This window comes from Centroberyx gerrardi, chromosome 8 (assembly GCF_048128805.1).
Source record: "Centroberyx gerrardi isolate f3 chromosome 8, fCenGer3.hap1.cur.20231027, whole genome shotgun sequence".
NCBI lineage: Eukaryota > Metazoa > Chordata > Actinopteri > Beryciformes > Berycidae > Centroberyx > Centroberyx gerrardi.
The window spans coordinates 11,228,929-11,247,563 of NC_136004.1; the positions used below are offsets into that span (position 1 = coordinate 11,228,929).

General features: G+C 43.1%; 1 protein-coding gene across 3 annotated transcripts; it reads right to left on the bottom strand.

The window, feature by feature from the left end:
* Window positions 1-1,874: 1,874 nt before the first annotated feature.
* Window positions 1,875-7,556, bottom strand: klhl22 (kelch-like family member 22). 3 transcript variants are annotated; one of them, XM_071927842.2, is made up of 8 exons: window positions 7,452-7,551; window positions 6,776-7,107; window positions 6,502-6,667; window positions 6,095-6,406; window positions 5,194-5,603; window positions 4,669-4,861; window positions 4,201-4,434; window positions 1,875-3,574 (listed from the first exon to the last, which is right to left on the bottom strand). In XM_071927842.2, the coding sequence occupies exons 2-8, from the start codon at window positions 7,021-7,023 to the stop codon at window positions 3,233-3,235; spliced, it is 1,905 nt and encodes a 634-aa protein (XP_071783943.1). In that variant the 5' UTR covers window positions 7,024-7,107; window positions 7,452-7,551; the 3' UTR covers window positions 1,875-3,232. The 3 variants fall into 3 exon arrangements, with proteins under 3 accessions (XP_071783943.1, XP_071783945.1, XP_071783944.1); XM_071927844.2 differs by lacking the exon at window positions 6,776-7,107 and having other exon boundaries at window positions 7,461-7,556; XM_071927843.2 differs by having other exon boundaries at window positions 6,776-7,531.
* Between the last annotated feature and the right edge of the window lie 11,079 nt (window positions 7,557-18,635).

Genomic DNA, 18,635 nt, shown 5'->3' on the forward strand with positions numbered 1-18,635 from the left:
GCTCATCACCCCCACCCTGGGTGGATATGAGCTGCTAATGACTGTTGTAAAGGCCGGGGGGGGGGCGAAGGGGGGTGTCATCCTCCTCGTGTGATGTGGGCTTTTATTCAGCGCAATTCATTATCTTGCAGGCTTCTTGAACCATTAGAGCCATATGTCCGGCCCCTTTCTCCTTCGCCACAGGCTTCCCCCCAGCTGTATGATGCACACAGTTTATTTACACAGTTTAATGAGGAAAGAGAATGGAGATCTGTCTTGGATTCTGTGCCGCTCCGTCGCACTCAGGTCCCTCATTCTGGTCATTACTGATTATTAGATGTGCTGATACAGTCTTGGGAGAGAAGGTCAGCGTAATGAAGTTCACATTCGGAGTAATTATATTGCTAAGATGTCAGACTTGCTCCCAAGTTCTTAATGCACATAACCTGTATTTTGGTTTTGTCAGAACATGTGATCTTACAAAGACACAATACAAGGGCTCAGTGTAAAATACAAGATTGAATTTCAGCTTTGCTAAAAACCAATAATGATACAAGCTGTGAATATTCAGGTGATACTCATGTACTTGTACTTCACAAATGTAACATTTAGAGTTAGATGAACTTGAGTTTTTTGGAACATCTGCACTCACAAATAAAGTGTACATTACTGTATTTCTGTGTGTATCCTAACCCTAACCCTAACCTGAATAATCTATTCTAATTTTACAGCCAAACCTATATTAATGACAACATTCTCTACTATGTTCTACGGCGATGCTCCTTGATCATACATAGCAGAATGTTACATACATGATTTGCGCTCCAGAGTCATACTGATGCCAAGTAAGGACGCCTATAATGTTTTCTTACTGTTGCTCTCACCGTGAGTCACTTTGAATGGGAGCATCAGCTAAATGCCTAAAAGGTGATGCAGCATGGAGGTTGAGCTGTGTCACAGGTTGGGGCTGCGGGGTCGGCGCACTCCCTACATGGCCCGGAGGAATATGTCAAATGGTGAAGAGGAGCATTTCCGAGTGCAGAGCTCCTTCACAGGTGACTCTTAACCTTCTTCGTTCATCGCTGCTCTGACTTCCTGCCCTGACAAGTTGACTCAGGCTCACCATATGCAGCCTACGCAGCAGGAGAAACAACAAGAATGAAAGCAAGGGAGGGAGCACTTAGTAAAAAAACTCCCTAGACACTCACATCCAAGACCCATCCATTGGGTTTAAACTGCGCAGTGCTAGACCAATGGGCAATTTAGGGCTTTTAATTGTTCAGATAATGGGCAAGCAAAGAGCAGCAGATCGACCTGCACTCAGATGTCTGTAAAGGCCGCTGACGAGGTTAAGTGCACGACATATGTCTTAACTATCCCCCAGGGGGTAATGGTTTCAGAATGAATAGATTGCTATTTACAGACGCATGAACATAAACATAGCAGATTGTTGAAGCGAGATGTCCAGCGCTGGTGTCAGCAGGCCCCAGCAGACAACTTGGAGGGGGCCGGCACAACAGTGTGAAAGAGAGAGGGGGCCACTCACTTAGGGCTGGCGGGGGGTAACAGATGTAGATGAAACAGTCTCAGAGAGGAAAGCAGCAGTCAAGCTTCATAAAGTCAATGGACCGTAGGGCCAAATGGAGAGGAACTGGTGGAGACTGGGCGGGATAAAGGGCATAAGGCAGCAGCCGACACAGCCTGCTCCAGCCTGCTTAGTTACTGTCATTTCAGTCACAGCTCAAATGAGGAAGACAATGATCGCTGGGAATTTTCTTTTCAGTTGCATTTATGAAATTATGCTGAATTACACAAATATAAGACAGCTATGTGAAACATCAGGAAAGAGTAAAAGTACACGTTCTAGAACCCAATCAAAGTGCACACATGACAAATTCAATATATTACTAATTTTATTAAACTTCAAACTATGCCCATGGATAGGATAACTTAACTTGCATAATCTGACCCCATGTGTGACAGTGTGTTCCAATGCATTGTATTTTCCCGTTGAGACATAACTTTCATTATGTGAAAAAGAACATTTTGAAACTTTCCATAATTGTTATTTGAGTCTTCCCATGACACAGAAATAATGTATGCATAGTGGTATGGATGTCATAAAACTCTGCCAATACAAATATTCTAATGGAATTCTTTTGTGCGCTCTTTGGATTATGCCATGGAATGGCTTACATTAAAGTGATAGATCAATGAGAGGATAGCAATAAAAACCATTACCATACTGGTTTGGCTTCACCACACAAAACAGCTGTTGTAAATGTATATCATTAATTTACAAACATGGCAACATATTGTGAGGTGAGGTCTACAACCTGTAGCACCAGTGCCTCATCATTCAGGTACCAACCATAATCAATTTAACAGTGTTTTGACCTTAAACCTTGATATGAGAGGCACAATACCTAAGGCCTATCTCTATCAAAACAAAACAAAACAAAATGCACAACACAGGTTCAGTGTAGCCACAAAAACAAGGCACAATGTTAAAATTCATCACTTCATGAGTAACAGCTTAATGATTACTTTTAGGTGGATGTGTTAGTACCTCCACTCTAGCTTTTGGCAAAAACCAGTAGTTGCCAGGCCCGAGATGTGAACAAAATAGTTTTAAAAAGTCAACAGACTATCCATTAATGTCAGAATTTGACAATTCAGTTAACTAACTTGTTAACGCTTTGATGGCCATTACAAAAGGTGACAGCTGCCAATAACATTCTAAACAACCAAGTCTGAACTAATTTTAGAAGAAAATCCTATATCAAAAATTGTATTTAAAAGAACAACCATGATCAGCTGAGAGTTCTCCATGTTATCACATTATTGCATAGCCAGTATTGCTCACTGCCTCATTGCTCAGTGACAAACAACGCAGGAACAGCTCCAGTGACAGACAAGAAAATGAGGGATCAGCTATGAACAGCCATGTAAGCATTTACATGTGAGTGGGCCAAGGGGTTCATGGACGGAGTGTGATTATATAAGTACACATATTTGAGGAATAACAAATAAGTGTCTAAAGGCCATGAATGACACTTTGGTTCAGAGGCACTCAAAGTGGTCAACATGCAAGGAGGAAACAACGCTGCCATAACCACTGTGACAAAAATGTGGGGAAAATATCCCCAAGGTACTTCTGCTTAGGACATGCTGAATAACTAAGTGCCTGACAGTCTCCAGTCCCCATAGATTCCTTTCCAACAATGCCGCCTCTCGACAGCTGAGACACAGATTAGTCCTCGCTGGAGTCCTCCGAGTTGTCCATGTCCACGTCTTCCCATGAGGCCTTGGTGCGCTGATCCCAGCTTCTGGCCTGGCCAATCACAGCTGGGGGCAGCGGCACCACACAGGCTGCCAAGCCGGAGATGCGGTCCTCAAATTTTGTTCCGCTCTCCCAGTCATCTGTGTCGGTGTTGTACATGTGAACGTATTTCATCCTATTGCCTTTATCATGAGAGCGTCCCCCCAGTATGTAGATGCGACTGTCCAGCACCGCCACGCCTGGTTCTCCGTGTCCAGCAGGGAGAGGGCTCATCAGAGACCAAGAGTTAGCTGCTGGGTTGAAGCATGCCACCTGAAAAAAAATGGGAAATGCATTACTCTCCATTACATAAAAGTTAATCGACTTGATACATAAACAATAAATCGATCATCGATTTTTCTTGAACATCCCTAATCAATAATAAACCCAGTGAAAAAGTGCCACTCTGGCTCACAATATACATTCAATAAATACATTCTTACTCCCCCACAAAGTTAGAAACATTGATGTTTCAGCCCACAAAGGCCTTCATCAGAATGTACAATGAGGTGGGACTAGACAGGCTATATTTTGTAGTTAGGGTTAATTAGAGACAGCTGTGAGTGATTTCCCCTAGAGATCAAGGCGTCCTCCTGGTTGAGAGGGCACTGTGAGACAAAAATGAGCGCAAAAAAATAAAAGGCATACCAAACACATTCAAATACAACAGGGGTATACAAAAAGACATCTCTCATATGAAAACCCCAAGTATAAAAACTTGGGGATTAAGGGAAAAATAACAAATAAGACTATGAAACAAACAACAGGAATACAACATTTTAAATGGTATCAAGTACACTGGGACTATTCCAGTTTGTTTTTGGCTGCACCTTGGCTCACACCGGTGCGAGCGCTGCCTTCGGTCTGCAGCAGTAAACACTGGTGAAGAGATATTATACCTTAAGGACATCGCGCCGATATCCACGCTCATCATTGCTTCCGCCAATAACGTAGACTTGTCCGTTAACAGACGCCATGCCATGCCAGGCCCGCTCCATGGGCCCCTCTGCACATGGTGTCCACTGGTTGGCCTCAGGGTCAAAGCAGTAGGTCTCCCTCAGGTACGTCCCTCCTCTGCGCCCGCACGTAATATAAATTTTGCTGTCCACCACCGCTCCAGCATGGGCATAAACCTAGAGGGAAGGCTACACTAGTATTGAGGGAAATTTATGGCAAACCATTATGAAAAGGGGAGTTTCTCCTTATCACTGCTACCCTGCAGCAATGCCTACAAGAGGAAAGCCCTTTAATCAACAACACATCAGTGGTTATGCAGCACCATCATGTGGATCGTGGCAGTATTACATGCATTTATTTTTTTATGTGGGCAATTGTTCCATCTTCACAGAATTTCTATTTTTCCATACCTCTCTCTTGAGGGCAGCAAGGTATTCCCATGTGTTGGTGTGTGGGTCATAGCGCTCCACTGAGTCCAGCTCACTGCTGTAGTCCCGCCCTCCGATGGCATATATATGGCCGCCCACCACACAAACACAGTGGTCAGCATGCTGCTGCTGCAGAGGCTTGATGGAGCACCAGCTGTTGTGACGAGGGTCATATCTGGGAAGAACAGACAAGTGTCAAAGCAATCCAGAAGAAATATGACTTGTCTACCTGCCCCTTCAATCAGCAGGAAGCAATCTGTGCACAAATTACAGCTCAAATCAAATCAACTGCGAGGAGCAACACAGAGCATGCTGTCTGAATAAAACACATCTGTTGATTACTTTTTATTTAAACAGTGTATGACATGTTTTTCACCCTCAGTAACGTCACTTTAACGTTAGTCGGTCCAAGATACAGACAAAAGGATACAAAATATGATCACACCGGCAGTTCAGATATGCGCTCCTTTGAATAGGACAAATATGAGCGATGATGTGGGATCTCACCTCCAGCAGCGGGTCTCGGCACGAAATCCACTGGTGTTCTTGTCTCCCCCGATCAGATAGACAAAGTTGTTGAGCACAGCGATACCCTGGTTGGACATTCGGGGGGCGTGAGCTGCGGTGAGGGTCCTCCACTCGCCCCAGCTTGGGTGGAACACCTGAAACAAGTCCTCGCTGTCAGTGAGGGAGCCCGAGGTGAACATCCCCCCAAAGCCCAGGATGCACTGGAAGCTGGAGCGCGGCTGGGTGAGAGGATCCTGGAGGACGGGCTGCCAGATCTCCTGCTCGTGGTAACGCAGGGCGGCCGTGACCGACTCCTTCAGCGGACACTGGTTCAGTCTCCCGCACAGCCTCTGCAACACTTGTTTCTCCATCAGGCAGAAACGCACAGCCTCAAGCATCCTCAGATTGTCCTTTGAGACAGAAAGATAAGAAATTAGCTGAATGTGATTAGGGTAGATCAAGGTTAGACAAAGTGTGTAATGCTGAAGAACACACCTCTCTCTTTCACAAATGTGCTAGCTCTGACAAATAACAGATTACGCTCAGTGGGACATGTCTACATTCATTCAGTGGATTCTGTTTCCCTCACCTTTGTAATGAGGTTAAATTAGATGATTTTAAGTAATTCTGCGGCGATGTTACTGTCTCTCACATTGACTAAATGCATGACACTTAGCCATAACCCTTCTTTTCCCACTAGCTCAGAAAATGTGCTTCACTGGGGAATTGCTGACAAGAAAATATAAATGGATTGTACTGTAGTAGAATCCCAGTCTCTTCACATCTACCTAAAAAGCAGGTGCATAGTCAAATAGAGTGGTTCCCTCCTTGCCCAGTGAATAGTGTGTATCTGGAGAGCTGGAGAGATGAGTGCAATATGCAGACAAACCTTATGACCTACCTGCAAGCACACCTGGTCCGTCTCCACCTGCTCGGGGCTGTAGTGGTAGTGCAGTGCCGCCTCATACACCTCATTCTCACTGTTCACCTCAAGCTCATCGCTGCACAGCACTCTGAAGACTTTATCTGGGGGCAGCTGTCGGTACACCTCAGTCCGAGACAAAGTCTGGATGTTCCTGAGGATGTAGGAGTGGACCTTGGAATCAAGTTGCTGCAGCCCGTACAGATCGGCTAGTTTATGCATCTCCAAAATGTTGGTGTCATCCAGCCAGGAGAAGAGGAAGTCACAGCAGAAGTTAATGACATCCTCAATCTATAAAACACAGAAAGGGTACAGGTTAGCTCTGTGACCTCAAAAAGGGAACAACTTGACTTAAGTAGGCAAGAGGAGGACAGCAAACAGCCTACCTGTACCAGACTGGCAGCAACCAGGACTTCCTGCACATTGTCCAGGTCTAACTCGATCTCTGAGGTGTAGATGAAATCAAGTAGTTTTGTCATGGCCATATAGGTCACCCCATGTACTGGGATCTCCATCTGCTGTGTCTCCCGAAGCCCTCCAGCAAACATCCCCCTAGTGGAGAAACAATGCACTGTTACATGGCGGTGTTGAGAAGTGACACCATTAGAGCCACCTTTTTGATGGAAAGCGTAAAGAGTCAGGCAAGAGGCAGGCTGTTACCGAAAGTAATCGCAGGAGGCAGCCAGAAGGATGCGGTGGGCTTGAATAGGCCGACCCTCTACCATCAGTACCACATCAAACAGAATGCCACTTTGCCTCAGAGACAGCAGGCCGTCAAGCAAGCTTCTGAAGTGGGCAGAGCTTCTGAAGGTCTGACGGCCGCAGTGGCCTGACGAGCCGGCGAGTCCTCTCATTGGACTCAGCTCACCATCCTCGGCCATTGCAGGATGCTGGTGTCTTGGCTTCATCACTTGTATCTAGCTAATGCTGACATCATCTCTAGTATTCTTCACATGCTAGTTATAGCTATAAGCAGTAGCTGTTGTTGGCATCTGACGTTAAAGAAAGACACAAGCAGGAAGGGGAGGATTAGGTTGGGTTGACATTCACTGATAAAGCAGCTAGGTTAACGTTAACATAAAAGTAGAGTTAGATGGTTAGCGTGAAAGGTCAGTGCCTGATTTTTGAACGTTAACGTTATGCATTGATCTACAGTAGTGTCAGAAAGACATGGAAATGGAGAGTTACATAAGCAACTAGCTAGCCTGCTAGGTAGCTGATGTAACGTTAGCGTATTGCTTATGCAAAGAGCTAGGTTAGCTAGACAGTAGGAACTAAAACAAAACGACTGAACGCAAATATCTAAAGCCTTCGTCAAGATAAATTCTCAACAAACCCTTTTCACATTAAATGTTTGGTTGAAATAACACCACGTCCTTTGTAGAACGGTTAGCGGAGGGCCCAGGCATCTGGTTTGACAAATCAAAACAAGTATGTTTACTTTTTGTGTCAGGCTGTGGGCTGAAATGCTACTGGCTGGTGCTGTCACATTGTCCCGCCCAGCTACCCAGCAACAGCCAATCACGAATGTCTGTTACACTATGTGGGGAAAAATATGAGTACAAATTTGTATCTTACAATGATCATGTGTTTATACTGTGCTGACGTTGGACATCATCTTCCTTTTATATTGTCTTGGGTTTCTGATTATGCACATAGACAAAATAACCCTTTTGTTAAACAAATTTGGATACTGCGGCTCTCTCTGTCAAGCACAAGAGGACGCTGTTATCTGCTTGTATGCTGTCTGTCCCCTAGGGCCATTTCAAAAGGGTCAGTCAATTTAAATCTTGAAGACATTAGGCATAGACCTGTGGTGTCCACTCATGTGCCATGGAGTTTTTCATTACCAACCAAACTCTAAACTGCTGTTTTTTTTACTGACTAGTTAACCCCTGTCTGGATGAAAGTGTGCTAGTGTGTGCCTGTGCATGTGTGTGTAGCCCTATGTGTGTTGTCACACTACATGTCATAAAAGTATACTGGCAAGGTTGTTAACCTATTTCAAAACACAAAAATGGAATAAAAAAAGAAATAAAATTGTGAAAATGACATTTACCAGATAAGAAAATTGTCTTTAAGTGTTAAGTTAATTTAATTCTTATCTAAAATATTAAAGATATAACTTTCATCTACCAATATGTCAGAATTGTTTTCATCAGCCTTGTCCACTGTGTGTTATATTCATCATTTTTCTCCTCTAATATTAGATAGGTCTACATCTAATCATCTAAACAGTTCCCACATTAGTTTTCCACTGTTTGATAACCAGAACTCTGCGTGAGCTGCCAGATAGATTTCCTACAGCAGCCTGTCTTGATGCTCCTTTTTTATTGAGGCCTCCATATTGCTACAAACTCATTCATCTTCTGGCAAGATTTCAATTTGCATATATCATTTCCTGACACAAAGGCTGGAGATGTTTCCACTAGCAAAAAAAAACCGGTTGGAATTATCCATCACTTGATTTATTGTCTAGTCTAATATATATTGTATATATCTCCCCAGTTTGGTTGTAAAGTTTCTTTTTTGCTTGGTTCCTCTCAGATCAAGTCTTTGGTTGGTTCAGATTTTAACACTGTCACAACCTCTTTTGGGTGCTTTCTTTCTAATGTTAATATCACTCACTGTGTGTTATGTGTCCTAGACTGACTGACTATTTTAATTGTGGTACAATTGAAATAGTCATTAATCAGAAAAATAGGTCAGTCATTAGTCACCATCAAGAAAATTAATGCTGAACCTAATATTACCTTTCCATTTGTCATTTGTTTGATCCTGTGAAATTTGAAAATTCCATATACAGATACAAGATACAGTATGTATTCAGTGAAGTCTCAGCTAAACTGGGTCTTACTACTAAGCACTTAACATGGAAACAGGTTAATGTAACAGTGTTACATTGTGTGTTTAAATCTCTCACCATCTCACTGAACCTACAGGACAGTTTTATAATGAATTTGATTACGATCACTACATAAATGGGAAGATATAATCTACAAGCAGTATTTGAAGGCAGTATAAATAGACAATTATGATCAAGATTGCTTTATTCCTTATAACCCACCATGTTAACGACATGGATTTTTTTCCTGTTCATCAATCCCCATTTAAGTGAAAGGCAATATTGTCCAACGTTATCTGATGGTTATTGCTCTGTATCTCAGGAATAAATCCTCTAAAGTATTGCTATTTTGTAAGTTAAAGTGTTAAAATTGCTCATTAATCTGTTAACGTCTCATAATGTGTTCTGCTTCCATGCCAGCAAACATCTTGTAATATAAGGTGTCACATTTTCCAGATGGTGGATATCTCATTTTGGAAAGACACAGTTCATTTGTTAATTGTTCAGGGAGAAAGTGAAATGATTTGTCACACATTACCTGCTGATGTGGGTGACGTCATCACACTAAAATATATAATAAATAATAAAGTTCATAGGATTCTGCCGCTGTTGTTTCCGTTGTTGCTTTGGTCAGTGAGTGAGAGTGAAACTGAGTTGTTTGTTTTTGCTGGACCTTCCTCAAGGTCACAGAGCGCCTGGTAACGCCATTATTGAGAGTGCAGCATTCCAGTACATTAGCAGCAGCAGTGGTCAGTCTGGTCTTATCAGGAAAAGGCCGTGCAGCAGCCACACTAGTAGCTGGAGGAAGGCATGACAAACAAATAAAAACAAAATGGGCTGCATTTGCACAATTAACTGTCAATACACTCCAAAATAGATTCTAAAAAGAGGATGTTGGCTAATGGCAGTTATCAAGACGTGAACTGGTCCATGACCTGAGCAGCATTTATTTTCTGGGGCAGACCTATTATGAGCGTCCAAATAAATGGCTGTTACATAAATCCAGCGATTGTTAAGAAAAGTTAACCTTTTCGGGCAAATAATTACTGAACAATGAGCCTGACTGTTTTACAATATCATGACTGGCTATCCTTACTGGCTATCCTTTATTAATGAGCGCCGCTGAGTCGCAGACAGGAGTACGCATGCTATGGGCACAATAGACACTAACAAGGACCAGGGCTGGTGCAGCAGCTTGCTGAACAGCGAGTGTGGCAGCCATGCTCCGCAGCATGGCTCCTGTATGCTGCATCTGATAAGAGAAGGAACTGGCAGGCCAGGACAATGCAACTGATTAGTTTCGGACAGCTGAGCTCCAGTGGTGCCATTCATTCAGCCCACATCCCACCCAAGATGGTTTCCATGCCAACTACCTGCCATCTATGGTGTGGCACAAGAGACTTGACTGGCTCCCTATGGCAGAGACGGCTTCATAATAGGATAAAGAAACTGTACTATTGATGTCACTGGTACAATTTTCCTGCATAGTGCTGAAATTTTACACCGGAGCCTTTAAATATATTTTCCTGTGTTCATTTGTTCTGCCGTTTAAAGTGCATCTGTGGCCAATGTGCAAAGAGTGTATGTGAAAATTCAAATCTGGGCTGCTCATAAGGGACTGAGAGCTATGGAAGCAGGGTGAATGAACTGCGTATTTCACAAACACTCTGCTCTGTGATTCATAAGTCGAATGAATAGATGTATAGTGACTGAGGTATGACCCTGGAAGGTGTAATTTTGCTGTGGCTGCTTGGTGATTGCGAAGCATGCAATCAATTTTCCTCTGCTCCGAAATTCTATAACACAACAACTCCCCGGACCGCTGTTTGATGAAGCCTACCCTCACTCTAAGATGGCAGTCTCTGGGTGATTCATAATTCTCCTCAAATGATAAACAGTGGGGTTTTTCTTCCTCCTCCACGCTGCCGTATCAGTCAGGATTTTGGACAGATCTGCTGAGGAAATTTGGCATGATAATGAATCATTTTGGGGAAATTACAACTGCATACTACAGTGCATTTGTCTGGAAAAAAAATATGGACTTCATACTGTGATTTGTATCCCTTCTCTATTCAGTGAGGAATCAGAAGAATTACAATTGCATGGGAAAGATTTGACACTGATGGCAATTTACAACCATAATGGTGGCTCCCAAGTGATGGGAGATCTAGGTTGCCTAGTCTCTGTCTTCCCTGGCCATGTTTCTTGCAGAGGTCAACGGCTTAGGCCAGAGTCATCTTTGGAGAAGGCTGGGACATTTCCATGCCTCACAGGGGAGCTAAAGAAAAGAAACCAATGTCACTGAGTTTAAGAACACAAACATTTAACCCTCCCAGTGGAATGTGCTGTTCTGCAGGATGATCTAAACTAGGTGTTGACAAGTCAAAAAAGGAAGAAAACATGAAGTTAAACCACCCAATTACAACGAAAGGGATTTGAAAACACGTTTCTCTCTGTTTCAAGTCCTTTTTGAACATGGTTGGGAACCCTTTCCTTTTACCAGTGACCCCGCCTGCTTATCCCTCAATGCTTATTTAAAGATTGTGAGTGGTTGGACATCTTTATGACTTCCTCTAGAGATACAGTCTTGTGGAAGGCGGATGATCAGGTCTTTTTTTCATGCAAGGCCCGCATGTGGCAGGAAAATGACATTTCCCAGTGGAAAATATTATACAAGACTGCAACCAGAGCCTTGGTGGCTGCAGATAGCTGGGCTGGACAGCTCTATGACAGCTATACTCAGAGGGGAGGTCTGCATCATAGAATATATATGCCTACACTGCTGTAAATAATAGAATATGAGAGGCTATGGAAGTATTCTCATGTCTTTGTTTGCATTAGTATCTGCTATGCTATGCTTGTGTATCTGCACTGAAGGCTTTTACATTGTCTCAAATGGATTCATATATGCTTGTCAAGGAATGTTCAGTTTGTCTTGCATTTTTCCTTGAGATTTCACACATTTTTCATAAACATGGCCATGTAACCCTGGTAACGACCATCCTTTCCAACACTTGCAATGAGGCCAATTGATGGTGTATTTCACGTCATCAGGTGCTAAAGCGAATAAAATTTGAATTTGGCTATTGCTAAGCTGTGGCCAGGAGCCAGAGTCGGCACCCGGTCATATCTGCCACATATCAGTGGATCTGGACTCATATTGAACAGGGCTTCAGGGGATCAATATCAACTTGCCCTTCTCCTTCTATCGCGTTATGCTGCCTCTGAATCCAGTTTTCACCCCCTCCCCGTTGGGAAGTGCTCTATTTTGGGGTGTGACATCCAGCACCTTATTCGCTGTGATGGCGTTAGTGTAAATTCTGAATCATAATGCCGACACCATGGAACACTGAGAAAGAGCGAGGCAGAAACACAAATTGTCTGTGCTACAAAGAGACGTGGCCGGAGCTGAGCAGAATACTTATGTGGCTTCAGAGAGCAGGAAGGGGATGCAGAACATTTATATGAATTAAAAGGAGGAGGGTCAGCAGGTCTAATGCACACTAGATTGATTCTACCTTTCCTTCGGCTAATGCAATTGTGTTTTAATAAACCCCTGTCTCAGGTCTCTCTCTGTCCATTTCTCTCTCGATCGCTCTTTTCTCTTGCTTCCCCTTCAAATCAGTGAACTCCAAACGTTTTGTTGAATCGCCACTAAACAAAATGTCACTCTTGAAGGGAGTTCTACGTCGCAGTGCCATAGCACGTACTCGATCATGTAAACAGCTTCTTCTTTTTGTGCCAAATATTTGTACCGGATATCAAAAGGGACATTGAACTGAAATGTATTTTTTAGCTTCATTTCTTTTCACATCTGTCACGACTTCATGGGCCATAAACAGGAATGCAAGTGTGATTTAGACACGTATCAGGAATTAATGAGGAGAACTGAAACAGTCGGAGGTGCCAAGACTGGGTTTAACTGGGTTTCTTCTGCCCACGCCAACTTTGAACACAGCTTATCATTTTCCAACCTAGTGGATGGAACTAAGACAGTCCAAGTCAAGTTTTGACCTATTTAGGGAACAGTGCGGTTACTGATGTGGGTGAGCTTATAAAACGCTTTAAAATGTGCATTTTGAGGCTTTCTCAGAACTACTTCTTCAATTTTACAGTGGGTGAACTGTGCTTCAGTTTCATATACTCGCCAACGGGCGCTCGTCTCTTGCCTGCTCCAAAAGTCACATTTAAACAGAAGAGCATCAGGGTGAGCTCAATGTCAGATGTGATCTGCGCGGCTGAGGGGGTTGTTTGTCATCCCTGAGTACCAGCGGCATTGTGGCCTTTGTTCTCGGCGAGGGTTATTTAAAGCCTCAGGGGATTTATAGGACTGTGTTGCAGTGATGGTGTCAAGGATCACTTCAACTTAGGTTCATGTAAAAGGCTCTGCTACTGCCGGCCCTTCGTTAAATGAGTAGTTCCTTGGACAGAATGAGTATGGATTCAGGGCTGCAGTGAGGGAAAGACTGGAGCCAAGTAGTCAATACGCTTTATATGCTTCAAAATGTAATTTCATTGACACAAAATGTCGAAGAGTTGAAAAGATGGATTAGACTCCAGCTATATTCTGATTTTGTATTCTTGGGAGCCAAGTTTGTAATGTCTTGGCATCGAATTCTGGGATTAATTTTGTTGGTTAGATGTGGCGCTCTGGGGGAACAGCATGGTCAAAGAGTACAATCTCCTCTCTTAGTTTTTTTTGTGACATCTAAAACTCTGTGTAGATTGCTGTGATACATTATGAACAGTAGTGATATTCTCCAAATTAACAAACAAAAATCGTCGTTTGATTTTCCCTTTCCCCTCCTTTGGATGTTTTTTACAACGTAACCTTATCATCAAGAGGACTGTTGTAGGCTACTGCACAGAAAGCACCATGTTTATGTCAGCCTAGAGTTAATATATTACCTGTATGTGTCACACCTGACATTTTGTGCACGGAAGGTGTTTCATGTATCTGTGTATTGTATCTGATGTCACGTAATGTGATGGGCATGTAAACACCAAGACAAAATGCCTACAGAGTTGTGCATGTCTTGGATTCTCATTTTTTTTCAGTTGCATCCCAACCAGAACCAAACAAAGTGTGAAGTTACACAGGGTCTGGGTGACAAAGCCATCACTTCTTCCCTTGTTTTGGCTGGTTGGTGTTATTTTAGTCCGACATTTAAATCAGACAATCTGTTTTGAAGCACCACTGAACAGCGGAGGATATTAAGGGTCTGTTAAAACGGGAGTCGTCCTCAAGACAAATAAATCACACAAAAGCAGGCTGTGCGCTTAGAATACAGAGGAGCAGGCGCTTCCCAAATGCTGTGAAATATGGCTATCTTGAGCTACAGCTAGGGAACAATTTACTGTTTATGGGACAGAGTTCTTTATTAATTTGCACTGCCAGTGACACGTAAAACTATTAACAATTCCCACAAGAACCACTTGTACCATTATTGGTTTATGTAATATGAGACTCATTCCAAACCCAAATATGGCCATATATTTGAATCAAGTCAGAGTATGTGTTGTCTAAATAGACATAGACTGGAAGACTAAACAATTGATACAGTTTACCGAATCAAAGACCCATCAAATATTTCATGTGACAGAGTAAGATAATGCTTCAAAGATGTTTGGAACACCTAATCTGTCCTTGTTCTAATTTATCTCCTATTAGATATAACAAAATCCATCTGTTTCGATAGCCGAAACTCATTTTTCTGCGTTTGGAGGGCTCTCTGACGGAGATTTTGCATTTAGAGACAATGTTCCCTTTCCTTGAGAGGTATTTTTCCTTTCCATATTGCATAAGCCTCTCCGGCCACACTCTGCCAGTGAGTCCATCGCCTTGCAGCTTATGAATCCCATTAAACTGGTGCACCATGGTGTCAAAAAAAAAAAAAACCACAATTCCGTGTCACCATGCTCCTCAACTGTCTAGACATTTAAGACTTATTTGCAGAAATGCTTTCCTCTATCCTCGCTTCACAGCAACAACAGTTGGTGGAGAAATCGAAATGACTGTGAGTGACAGTGGCGGAGATTGCGCAGGAGAGAGGTACAGCAGCCGTGCCATGTCTCAAGATACTGAATGGTTGCTCACTAGGGAAAGAAATAATCCATCTCTGCAGTACTACAGTCACATATAGCCATTCTCGGTGTTCCTGTTCTCCCCCCTTGCAAAATGAGTGCATAGATTAATCGTCTTGGGCGAGTTGACACCCGTGTCTCTGTGTCAAGTAAACACCCACAGTGCCATTGTTGTCGGTGGCAAGTCATTTCACCGCTCCACCTTTTAGACAAAGCTATTATTGTTCCCTCAAAGAGCCTCCACTTAAAAACAGAAGTGTGTGGGGACAGTGTGAAGACGCAGTGAACAATCTGTTGCACAAGCTAGAGGGAGGTGTGAACGCCGCTTTAAAATAGTGTTATTTGTCTGAGGGATCTGGACACGGGTTTGCTTGTGATGGTGTTTCAGTTTTGGGTGGATGCGAGACGTTATGCAACGGATACACAGATGCCAGCGACGTGGCACCTGTTTCGTCAGTCTGCTGTGGCCTGCTGTAGGTAAATCAACAGCGTGTGACATTTTCACACGCAGGCCTGGTTAATGACCTTTGTTGAAAAGTATAGGACTTGCCTTGCTTGAATATGTGCATGTATCCATCAATACCCATTACTGTCTATCAATATTCATCATGAAATGCTGGCAGCATGGAAAGTGATTTTGTAATACATCACAGTGTGTTGGAGTGTGACAATATATGTTTCAAATGGAATGAACTCATAACCATGATTATAGATTGTTATGTCTTCTGTAATGGACATAGGGATTCTCCCTCAACAAAAACGTTATCTTCAAGAGCTTTGAACTTCTGAGTCTCACCCACAGCCTCACACAGGATGAGAAAGCCTCTGAGTTTCTCTGAATACCATTGTTTCTAAGTTCATTCTCCCCGGCTAACTGTGTCCAAATTGTCTTGATAAAAACTGTTAGCTGTGATGGCAGCCATTTGAAAACCATCCCATGTAAGGAAAAAAGAACTATAGTTATCATATAATAGATTTTAGTAGGATACTATAGAAATAACCACAGCAAAACTTTAAAAATAAAAAATTATACCACAGAAAATGCTATCTAAAATTTAATAAATCAATTTCAATATGATCATTATACTCAGTACTGAGCACAAGAGACACACTGCAAGTCCCTATAGGAATATTATAGGAATATTACAGTGATTTTTCATCAGGGATGAAATGAAATGTGAAACCTCCTGATGCCCCTTTGCAAGAGACAAACCGAATGCTAATGTCCCCCACTAATACATTGCTGGGCTTCAGGTAGATGAAACAGGCCATGTGTACATTACTAAATTAGTCCAAATAACTCAATTTCCCCATAGACCTGTGTGTGTGTGTGTGTGTGTGTGTGTGTGTGTCCCCGTGCGTGCGTGGCTGCGTACGTGTGTGTACTTGTGCGTGCGTGCGTGTCATCGAGAAGTGCAGCCTATTATGTAACATGTTTCCAATCACATCCCTGCCTGAGTCTGAGTCTGAGGCATAAGGTCGCTTTAAGAGATAACTCGGCTCATATCAGTGATCCCAACAGGACGCCTCCTGCCTTCTGCTCGCTCCAAAACTCTGCTGCGTCTCACCCGAACCAAGCCAATTGTTCCAAGTTCAAGGAGAGACAATATTTCGGTGAGTACAAGAAAAAAAAAAGAAGAAGAAGAAATGAGAAACTGGACAGCTGCTTAACATATGGCATTTTGTGCTTATAGCATGTAACTCTTTTATATGAGTGGCAGCTTACCTGAAAGTGAGGGAAACATGTTTATGTTGTGGATTCTTTCCTATAGGGCCGGTTTATTTATTTTCATGGCATGCTGTGATTTATCCCTATAATGAAAAAATCTCTCTAATATCTGTAATGTCTTAAAGTGTAGCCTATCTGTGGTAGGCTACTCCCTAGTGAATTTATAGTGATCTTATCCGCGCTTAATGGCACGTTTAATCTCCTATGTTGTCACTATAATATTCCCAATGGGACGTGTGGTATGCACTGGTCAGGCTGCTCCTTATGAAATGTTAAAAGTGCATGCAACCTGTGTAGTGTTGTTCAGTGGACACGCAGCGGGTCTTAAGCTGTTGTCACCGCTGGAAGTGTGTGTCAGGTGATGGATTTCCCCCTGACAGGAGAGCAGCGAGCATACAGAGTGGAGTTTGGTCGCCAGAGGGAGGGAGCAGAGAGGGAAGAGCGGCTCCTCTCGCTCGGTCTGGACTCCCACCTGTCCGGACCAGAAAGTCAGCCTCACTGCAAGCCGACGGCAGCTCGGCAGAGCCCGGCATCGGCCAGACAGACAGTCGAGGGATAACACCGGGACCGCAGTGATCGAGGGTAGGATTCATATGCCACTTTCACACTTTTCATCCTGTCTCACTGGCGTTGTGGGGTGAGGTGTTTTTCCTCAGCCGGTGCGTGATTGCCATAATCAAGCCGGTTTTTTGCATGAGCGAATGCGGACTTGTGGCTCTTTTCATCTCACGTCAAAGTGGCTTTGTGAAGGATTTTAATTGGGGTTATATTAAGGATAAATCTAAAATGAGGCTTCCCCCCCCAAAAAAAAACAACTTGTATATGTAGCCATGTAGAGGCATATAGCCTCAATAAGCTCCCAATTCTTCATCTGTGATTTTTCTTTTCAGTGACTTTACAGTTGTTCTTGTCCTCCAGTCTGATTCTGATGTTCGGGTCTCTGCATGTTGCATAATATCTAATTAGTATGCCTTGAGAATTGCGGATTAAGGCTGTAATCGCAGTCACATTTTGGTACTATTGTTCTTGTTTAATTTGGAAACATCTGGGTAAGCCTGCTCCGTTGCCTGAGCTGTCCTTTTCCAGCATATGGCCAGATAAGACATCCTCACAACACAAGGCAATGCATCACCTCAAGAAGCCAAGCTCTGCCATAAATAATCAGCATCAAGGCTGCTGGATGGGCAGGACATGCAGGCCACATAATATAACCAAAAATTCAGCCAGTCTTGATCTGGTTGACATCCAGGAAGGGTTGCACAGTCCAGAAGTTTATATGCTGAACATTATGGGATGCAAACTCTGGCCAGACTGTACCACATAAAAATTAATGTGGTACAACTCCCTCAGTTAGATCCAAGTCATTTTTTAAACTTTTGTTGCCTTATGAATACTGTGGCTCTGTTTGTAATCAGATGAAACAAAACATTGCATTAGGACATTACCAGTAAAACAGACAGCCATGAGCAATTACTGTCATTACCTGTCAATATGCATTATCACTGAGAACGCATTGGAAATGATACATTTTTTCAGTCCTACAGATTCCATTCTGTTAGCGTAGCCCTATGACAGCAAACCTAATTTCTGGGGCATTGAGCCTGGGGCAAAACATCTTGGTTAATCAGTGCTGTTTTCATTGCTACACACACACACACACACACACACACACACACACACATGCGCGCACACACGCACGCATGCATGCACGCATGCATGCACGCATGCATGCACGCGTGCACACACTCTATCCTGATGTTCATGGTCTTGGTGTAATGAAATTGTATTTCTGTTTTCCAGTACATTAGTTTGTTGGCGGTTGTAGGACCACATGTGCTTGGGAATCTGAAAACCATTGTGAA